The sequence below is a fragment of the Trifolium pratense genome, linkage group LG2 (assembly GCF_020283565.1).
Source record: "Trifolium pratense cultivar HEN17-A07 linkage group LG2, ARS_RC_1.1, whole genome shotgun sequence".
In the NCBI taxonomy this organism is placed as follows: Eukaryota; Viridiplantae; Streptophyta; class Magnoliopsida; order Fabales; family Fabaceae; genus Trifolium; species Trifolium pratense.
The window spans coordinates 56144686-56154859 of NC_060060.1; the positions used below are offsets into that span (position 1 = coordinate 56144686).

Consider the following 10174-nt stretch of genomic DNA (forward strand, 5'->3'; position numbering starts at 1 on the left):
CTCCGTCCCAAAATATAAGAGTTATTTTGAATAATGCATGTATGCCAACGTACAATTTTGATCACTAATATATTTAATTCTCTATTAGTAAAAATTATAAAAACTGATATTTTGAAAATACGCATCGAAACAAATCAAACAAGATCTTATATGTTAATATTTATATCTATATATTACTAGCGGGCCAGACAGGCGCGTTCCGCGCCTGCCTGTGTCTAACTTATGTCCAAAAAAATGTTTTATGTTATGATGACTTTGTTAATAAAAGATTTTTATTGCTAAAAAAATAAAGATATTGTTGGTATTATGAAAAATCGACATCAAATATATTTGTATTCTCTTTTTATATAGTATAGATGTAGTATTAAGTTGTTAATCATTATAGGCAGCCCATTTGCCACTTATTCACATTTTTATGATTTGAATTTATTTTTTATTTTTTTAAATTGATTAGTTAATGGAAGTTGTGAAACTAAGTCATGGGTAAAATAGTAATATTGAAAAGTTCATCCCAAACTCACCTATCCTTTTTATATATTGTTATAGATTAAAAAAATTAGTTAAAGCAAGATAAATGATTGGATTCAATTTTGTTTTAATTTAAGTTACGAATTATGAATGGATTGTATGGTAAAATGCAGATAACCATGGATCAAATCATGGTGGCAATTATGGAAAATGTTAAAGTTGACCTTCATATCATAGGCCATGTTAGATTAAAAGTTAGATTTTGCACCTCATGTTAAAGTTGTCCTTCATATAACACCATATCGCACCTCGCATTCCTTCCCCTCGTTCCCACAACAACCCCACTTCCTCTAAAAAAAAAACACTTGCACAATAGTAACTTCTAGGACCCGTTTAGATTAACTTATTTTTGAGCTTATGCAAACAGTTTATGCAATATAAATTAGGTTTTATGTTATTTTATAAGTTCACACTAGTGAAAATTGTATTTTGTAAGTTATCTTATCGTAAACTATCTTGACAAACTTATAATAATACATAAAAATTGCATAAGTTGTTTGCATAAGCTCAAAAATAAGTTAATCCAAACGGACCTCTAATGTGGTTGGTCTTACATTAAGGCTCTGTTTGGTAAAATTAAGCTATAAGATATAGCTTATAGCTGATAAGCTAGCTGATAGCTGAAAAGCTAGCTTATAGCTGATAGCTGAAAAGCTAGTTGATTGAAATGAAAGTGTTTGGTAAAATTAGCTTTTTAAACGATTGATAAATATAAAAAGACATAAAAGGATATTTATATGTAGTGGGTAGTTTTTCTTTTAGTGGGTAGTTTTTTATTTTATAAAAAATAATAAAATTAAATTAAAGGTTAAAAATGGAAAAAATTGTAAAAAGCTATAAGCTATAAGCTCAAACGCTACTTGAAATAACATCTCAAGAAAAGCTATAAGCTCGTGAGAAAAGCTTTTTACCAAACACTTTTATTTTTTTCAAACAAGCTTATAAGCTAGTCCAATAAGCTATAAGCTAGCTTATTGGACTTACCAAACACACCCTAAATCTAATTGAAAACCAAACAACTTCTTATAAACACAAATCCTCGTCAACTTCAAATTTCAAAAACAAAAAAAATCTAGCAAAAAATCTCAACATGAACACAACCCAATTTTTTTTTTCCAAAAAGCTTCCGATCATATTACCTCAAGTTGATTGTTGGAATCGCGTGTTGGAGGAAACAAAGTGATGTATTTGTGACTGTATGTGGCTTGTGAATCATTCAAGTTGTATGGAGATTCTCTTAAGCTGGGTTCATCTTTCCCCAAAATTTTGATACAAAAACCACCATTTAGATATAAGCTCCCACTTTAATCTTTTCCAGTTTTTTGTTTTGAAATTTTAATAGTTTTAACATTAGTACTTGTTTGGTGGCTTCTAAGGTGAGGGATCAATCAAGTCCCTCACCGGTGTACCATTTAATTCGACCATTAGATCAAAGAACTCTACAGATCTCATTAGTCACAACCACACAGGATTTTATCTCTCTCTCTCCCCTTTCCATTTACTCTTTCACTTTGTGTCAACTTCTCCATCTTTAGGCATAGAAGCACGGTGAACGTGAGTTCCTCAATAACTTGTATGCCTCAGTTTTCCGTCATTCTCGAAAGTTTCTAACAACTTTCCTCCAGATCTAAATCTAACTTTAAAGAAAGAAATGTGAAATTTATTCAATTTCAACTTCAACTGGGTTTCGATTCAGGACAATTTTTTTGTCCGTCGTTCTTATCCGATAAAAAAAAAACTAGATCTTGATATACCTTCGATTCTTAATATAAGTTTTAGAGATAAATTGAAAAAATGATATCCTGAATGACAGATGATTAAAAGAAAGGGGTAGAAAGAAGTTGGGAAAACCTGTGAGAAACTCTTGGATTTGTCAAATACTAGCAGATGGAAACCTTGATTATCAATGTTGTTTTCCTTTACATAATTTCAATTAAATCTGTGATGCGGCTATGGCCAAAGATTTGGTTTGCCAAAAGAAAGGCACTTGGTTGATTGGTACACAGTCGGAGAAGCCACAGTCACCCAGGTGTGGAAATTAGGGGCAAAATTGTGTGTGAGAGTGTACATATGTTCTCGTCTTTCTAAAAATAGATCTAAACTATTGATAAAATCTGACGGTATTTTTTAAGTGGTACACCGGTGAGGGACTTAATTAAGCCCTCACCCTAGACTCCACCTACTTGTTTTGAATAATATTTCGAGCAATGTAAATCACATTAAGAAGTAATTTCTAGAGATATTAATTAGTGTATATTTTGGAATTAAATTTTTAAATTATACGATATTTTGAGATATTTTTGGGTTGTGTTCATCTTAAGATTAAAAGTGGGTTGGTAGTGGTGGGGTTGGAATTGGATTTGACGCAATAACTACATTAATGTTGTTAGCCGTCCAATTTAGATCAATTTAGATCAACAGCCAAAATCGTTTAATTGTGTTATAAATGATGTGTAATCTGCACTATCCGATCTCAAACCAACGGTTATGATTAGATACAGAGTGAAACCACGTGTATCTACTACAGCTAAAGATCCAAGTCCGACGGAGTTGGTGAAAGGAGGGAGAGGGAAGAGTATGTATGAGATATGATATGGTGAGACATGTAGATATTTTCATCATTTTCAAAAATGGATCTTCTATAATTAACCTTCCTACTTTCCATCACAATTGTTTATTTTAGGAGTCTCACATCTTATGATTTGATTAAAATTAACTCATGTAAAAAATGCTTTCACAAAGTAAACAATCCCTTGGCAATGTTTTACAAAAGTACCAACTCCATAGCATTTCTCATTTTCTATTCTAATCTAGATACAACATGGAAACTGCTGGCAAGTGACAAGCATGTTTAAATGACTTAAGGCATAGAAAGGCCTGCGCAACCGCATTACCCACAGAAAGATAGATATAAGTTTAAAAATGGTGAAAACAACAATTTTTGGCCTGGCAAAATCTCAAAACAATGGACTGAGAACACTAGTCACTAGATAAGCAGATGACATTTGGAACATCAGTAAAAAAGTTTACAATTTGTATCAAACATTTCGAAGTACAAAACAACAGCACAATCAAAGAGGAACAAGAACCTAGCAGAAAACCTAGCAAATTTTCAACTGTCAAAAAACGTCAAGGGAACTGTGTTTTTAGTCGGGAAGGATTTGCTCGCCGTCAGCATCTCCCTCGGTCTCAATCTTAGGCTTTGAGGGGCCTGCTCCAGGGGCCTGCTTCTTCTTGATCCCACTCACTATATCATCAATCCTCAAAAGCATGCAAGCAGCTTCAATGGCAGTCTTAAACGTTTGCGCCTTCACATTATAGGCATCCCAGATCTAGCACCATAACACAAACATTTTCAGAGCTCAATTGCTGACATATGCACTTAACAGTCAATCAACATAAGACTGTGTAAACAGATGGGGGGCGGGGTTGAAACAGCACTAGCCACAGATTGTGCAAAAGTATTGCCATTATAATTTTTATTTTATTTTTTTGGTTTACATTTTCTTCAGTGTTGCACCTATATTACAAATAAATGGAAAATGTAGGTTCTATTGTCAAAAAAAAAAGTTCTTATGTGACCAAGGGTGGTGTATTGGATTGGGATTTCAAGGGATTTTAGAAGACTTTTTTATGATAAAAAAATCTTGCAGTATTCAATCAAGAGTTTTATAATAAAATATAAATAAATCTGGTGGTATTCAGTTAAGACAATCAAGATTTTTATCCAGGGCAAGGAAATCCGATGGTATTCAATTGACATTTATCACAACTTGTGAAATGTCTCTTATGTGACTAACTTTAGTTGGCAAAATAACAATGGATAGTTTTGGGTATCATTTAGAATATGCAAACTTCAAGAATAAGATAAAAACGAAGTACCTTGCGCTCTTTCATGTCAGCGATGGCACCAGTATTTCCATCTATTCCAATCCATGCATTTTCTCCATTTGCATGCTAAGAATTTTCAAAAACACAAAACAAAATCAAGACTCAAGACTTTAGAGAAAGGATTGTATGTATATACTAGCAAACTATTCTTACTTTTCCTTGTAGTGCAGTCATTGTACGGATGACGTTTACTCCACAATTTTGTGCCAAAGTACGTGGAATAGATTCAAAAGCAATGGCAGCAGCTTCATATGGCCACTGTTTGTCAACAAAAATCAAAAGTGAGAACCAGAGTAAAGTGCTGCTCAACACGAAATGAACTAGAACCCAGCAAATATGAAAAAAGTATCAACTGGTACACTGAAACAAGAGTGAAATACGACCTTCTCTATGCCTTCAATAGAAGAACTCTTCTGTTTCAAAGCAGCTGACACAGTCATCTCAGTAGCACCGCCTCCAGGTACAAGTTTTGGATTTTTTATTATGTTCCTAGCAACAGACATGGCATCCTGGCATGGAAAAGAGTTTCATGAAGTAGTATGATCAAATATGATTGGGATTTAGTAAACAAATATCAATAACTTACCTGCAGGTTTCTTTCGACCTCGTTCAAGAGATCCTTACTAGCACCTCGTAATAATACAGTACAAGCTTTGGGTTCTTTGCAATCAACAATAAAAGCAAAGTACTCGTCTCCAATTTTCTTAACTTCAAATAACCCTGCACCAGTACCAACATCAGACTCCTGCAACTCGTCTGGTCTGTTCACAATAACAGCACCACATGCCCTGGCAATTCGATTGTTATCGGTTTTCCTCAGTCTTCTGATTGCACTAACTCCATGCTTGCTCAGATAATGGCATGCCAAATCACTAAGACCCTTCTCTGTAATAACCAAGTCTGGTTTAAATTTCAATATCTGCATGCAGAGCTCCTCAATGTATTCTTCCTCCAACTTCAATAAGAGACTCCAGTCTTCTTCTCTGAGCAGTTCAGCATTTGTTTGGTTTTCACCCTTTTTATACTCAAGAGGACAATCAAGAAGAATGATACGTGGGTTAACAATCTTTCTCCTCATCTTGCCAGGGGCAACCACATCTTTGTTAAACATAACTCCCTTGAGAACTCTAGACTCCTCAAGCTGTGATCCAGGGACCTTCTCAACCTTGATATAATTTTTAATATCTACATCTCTTAAACCTTGGCCAATATCAACGCCCACTGTTGTAGTAGCATCAATAGCTAAATCCTGGAGTATAACAAAAGGAACACTTTAAATATAATTCAATAGATCTAGAAATGTCATTTAATTGTACAAGGCTATAATTACAAAGGGATATAATAATTAGGTGCACTTATAGTAGCATCCAATTTAAGTCATGTTCACTCAAACAGAAACAATACAACCAAAGAACAAGAGCAGAAATAATGAGATTATTCAAACACTATTTTGCTAGGTTTGCATGTAAAGCAATTAAACTTATAAGGGGAAAAGAACATATCAGCCAAAAAGCTTCCCTAACTAGGCCCACCTAACTCGATGAAGATAACTTGAACACAATTTAGATGCCAATAAACATAACACGAATAACATGGTACACTGGATTAATGACAAAACAACAACAATTTGTGCCTTTGTAGAGAAGTACAATTATCTGGTTTAAGAATACTGTAGATGACAACTTTTAGAATTTACTACGTTGCTAAACCTACCCTCTCCCTTGGTCACATTCAAGTTCTTCACTGAGTATTTCAAGAATAACCATTGCCATGTTACACATCCAGCTCAAATAATTGAAAATATAAAAGAGCAAAGAATACTCACAGCAATCAAATCCCCAAATTGACTTGTGAATTTGGTACCTATGCAGCTTTTAACAAGCCCCAGCATTTGACCTCCTGCATTTTAATTCATCAATAGAATTGGCATTATATGTCAAGAAGAAATTCAATGGATCAGTGATATACTGTTCTTACATATTACTGAAGACTACTAGGAAATTTAGAAGCAAACTGAATCACAATTTGGCACTGTATAATTACTTCCCAACTTAAACTATTTGGTCAAATCTATCTAGGTTCCTCATCCACCAAAAATTGGAAAATGGAAATGACAGTCTAGCTCGCTGAACTTTTGCAAATTACTGGGAGGGTTTTGTAACAAACACAAAGTACCAATCTTGAAAAAAAATAACTTACGATCCTGAGCATCAATCGGCATCGCAATTTTGTCAATAGCAGCAATAGCATCCTCCAAAGCTTTGTTATATGCTGCAGATTACACAACTGTAGTGTCATTATACACAACTTCATACTGTAGGAAAGAAACACTGATTAATACTATTTTATTACCTCGGCAAATAACTGTAGGGTGGTAGTTTTTATCAATGAATGCTTCGGCAACATGGAGCATCTCACCAGCTGCACAAAAATGAGAAGATCTTGAAAATGGAAAAAAGCAATCCCAATAAATCAAGGAAAAACTAATCCACCATTCAGTATATGATACAACAAAAATAGTGAAGCTACTATGTGGAAGAATCTCACATGAATAGCATTAATAAATATACATGCAAATAACATACCAAGAATGATGACAGATGTGGTTCCATCTCCTACTTCTTCGTCTTGAGTCCGACTTAATTCAATCATAGACTGTAGCCAACCCAATAAGCCAACAATTTCAGCAAGTATGAAACAAAGAAAACAGAAACTAAACCTAGAAAATTCCATGAAAACAAGAAAGTTGTTCTTTCACAAGACGTGATCAAGAACACACTGTATGGCAATATATGTACCACAGAGCAATATCAATGAAATTAAGCATGAGACACAAGTACCTTTGCAGCTGGATGAGCAATATCTAGTTCACGCAAGATAGCATTTCCATCATTTGTCACTACAATTCCTGTAATAGTTTATAGGAAAAAAGAATATGTGTCTAAGTACTTGGTTGGAAACACGACATAAAACTAAACCTTTATGATAAACACTATTACATCAACAATTTCATACGCAAAACCTAAATATGATGTTAAAAAAAACACATAGTTCTAAATCTTGCCAAAAGTGACAAGAATTACTGCAACTTGCAATCAGCAAAATACCATGTATATCTCAGATACTAACAATGAATATAAGAAATTAATTTCCCACAGTGAAAGACTACTGCAAACAGTTTGATTCACAATAGTCCTTAATAACCTATATGTTGATTTAAGAAATGAAAATGCTAACCTCCAGAAGCATCGAGAAGCATCTTTAGCATGGATCTGGGTCCCAAGGTTGTACGAATTATATCAGCAACAGCCTTCGATTCATCAACAAAAACATTAAATTAGAAAGAACATGTCAATATTAAGAAACATTAGCAAACACTACTAAGTTTTGGTCAGTAATCAGTAATAGGTTCACCTTTGATGCCTGAATATTAGCATGATGAACCTTTGCTCCTGACTCACGTTTCAAAGAGTCCTCTGTACATTTAAAGCATGGATTTGATGAGTCGATCCATTAAAAAAAATATGCTTGCAACAGAAATCAAATATTAAGAAACATCAGAATTAAAATGGATGATTGAATAGCATTTGGGTGGCTGAAACAACAGAAATGGAATATAAAAGTATTTTCGTCTTCCATTTTCAATTTTTACTTTATATGTAGGTGGCTGAAATAATGTTTGGCTACAGATTTTCCTTTTTAAATTTGATAGAGAAAAAATAGAAGCTAACTACAGAGAATACAATGTTTTAAAATCAATTTGAAAAACTTCCAAAATACCTTTTCTCTAATGTGAAAATGGCAACATGAAACAGCAAAAATAAACAGCACTTAAGGAATCAAACAAAATATAGCAAAAGGTAAACACTAGACAGAACAATACATGATAGAACGAGACAAACTTTTAAATATTGAACAACTAGTTTTCTTGTATGATGTCTGGTAACCAAAATTTTATTTTAATGTTTGGCTTCCTAGCACCAGATGTTGTTGATCTTTTGAAAAGAGATCAAGGGTCATGCATAACAATGTTGTCTCTTCTAGGTCTATGGACGTAGTTTTCAAAAGGATTGGTTTTGCCATTCAGAAAGGATTAGCGGCGCAGCTTGTTACCCGTTTACCTTCCATTCATGTGTAATTATTTTGGATATATATATATATATATATATATATATATATAAAAATCATATCAGTTGGTACTTAATATTTAGTTTTATATTTTAGATAACTTGTACTTTGGAAAAAAAGTTTTGTTGTGGTTTAGAGATGTCAAAAATTTCAGTTTTTGTTCGGTCTCTTGCCCGCAGTTTGTCACAGTCACACGAACTGTTTTAAATCAGAGTACAGTTGTCCTGTCCAGTATTTTTTTAAGGGATCAAACGGACCCCAAATTAACTAAAGAAACTCATACTAATCATGGAATCACTTCAAATCCATCAAAACCAAACAAAAACACTAAACAAAATTTCAAGTTTAAGGGAAAAGAGAGAGAACTTACTGAGAACTAGAACTGAAGAGTGCATGATTTCTAGGTTAAAAAAAGTCCTGAGATTTTTCCAAAACAAAAACCAAATCCAGTAGCGTAGTACTTTCCTTCCGAAAATTTAAACTTCGCTGCACATTTTTCAAACGCATAATCAATCAATTCATAATCAAACACTAAACACCGATAAACACAGCTTACACGAACAAAACATATCAGATTTAACCATTTCTTCAACCGTAACAAAGCACAAAACGAATATGTATAAATAATGAATCGAAAGTAAAACCCTAAATCAGAATAAAAAAGGTTGCGATGCAGAAAATGAAACCAGATCGGAGAAGAACGGAGGTTACCTGAAGTTAGGAAGGAATGTTCGGCGGTTAACGGAGGAGGAGGCGGCGGAAGGAGAGTTAGGGCAGAGAGAAAGGATCGGTTATGGAGAAATGAGTGAGTGTAGTGTATACAATGCGTCGCGAGGAAACAGAAGGGTATACTCTCACTCAGGTTTTCCGCCAAAATGTTAATAGTAGAACTAGAAAACCCTGGAACACTACCACACTAATTTAATTTTTATTTATTTATTTATTAAATAATAAATAAAACTCATTTTATTGGTTATCAAACACGTCTAATTTTATGAAATAAACTTATAAGCTACTATAATAAGTTACTCCCTCCGGTCGTTTTTATAAGAAATACTTTGAAAAAATTACACATACCAAGGAAACACATTTAACATAGTTATTTTCATTTAATACTCTTATAAATTTAAATTTATTCCATGTATACCCTTATTTAATTACTTTTTATTCAACTAACTTACTTATTTTTAAATTCTCACTCATAATAAATAAGGGCATAAGTGAAATTGAACATTTAAATCATTTGAAAATTGGTCAAAGTTTCTTATAAAAAGGACCAAATTTTTTTTCCCACAGTGTTCCTTATAAAAAGGACCAGAGAGAGTATAAGCTAACTTATTTGTGTTACCATCGTAAATCGTCCAATAGAGATTAAATATCGCGAGTGTATAGGAGTATGTATGATAACAAAAAAAAAAAAAACTACTTAGTAAAAAAAATAATAATAAATAAACTACTTATAAATAAGTGGAGTGTTTGAAGTTCAAATCTCGGCTTCTATGCATATAATGTAATGTCTCTGCTAACTGAGTTAAACTTACGAGGACAACTACTTGTATTTTTTTAACAAGAAATAAACTATTTATTTTAATAAAAGTTTAACAAATAACAACAGAAAGTTGATAAA

The 10174-nt window shown here is 33.2% G+C and overlaps 1 protein-coding gene across 1 annotated transcript; it reads right to left on the reverse strand.

Annotated features, from left to right (window-relative positions):
• Positions 1-3515: 3515 nt before the first annotated feature.
• LOC123906032 (T-complex protein 1 subunit gamma) lies at positions 3516-9470 on the reverse strand. The gene is made up of 14 exons (XM_045955862.1): positions 9259-9470; positions 8918-9033; positions 7834-7895; positions 7657-7729; positions 7260-7327; positions 7005-7074; positions 6772-6840; positions 6619-6690; positions 6245-6318; positions 5006-5668; positions 4803-4928; positions 4573-4677; positions 4411-4485; positions 3516-3860 (listed from the first exon to the last, which is right to left on the reverse strand). Exons 2-14 carry the CDS (start codon positions 8940-8942, stop codon positions 3675-3677), a joined length of 1668 nt encoding a protein of 555 aa, XP_045811818.1. The 5' UTR covers positions 8943-9033; positions 9259-9470; the 3' UTR covers positions 3516-3674.
• Positions 9471-10174: the final 704 nt, after the last annotated feature.

What these genes read in the sequence shown, in the direction of transcription:
- LOC123906032 (XM_045955862.1), bottom strand. Translation starts at nt 8,942, where the DNA reads ATGCACTCTTCAGTTCTAGTTCTCA. An exon ending in CTCTTCAGTTCTAGTTCTCA is followed by an intron (nt 7,896 to 8,917) that starts GTAAGTTCTCTC and finishes TTAAATGTACAG; the next exon opens with AGGACTCTTTGAAACGTGAG. An exon ending in GCCGATTGATGCTCAGGATC is followed by an intron (nt 6,319 to 6,618) that starts GTAAGTTATTTT and finishes ATTAAAATGCAG; the next exon opens with GAGGTCAAATGCTGGGGCTT.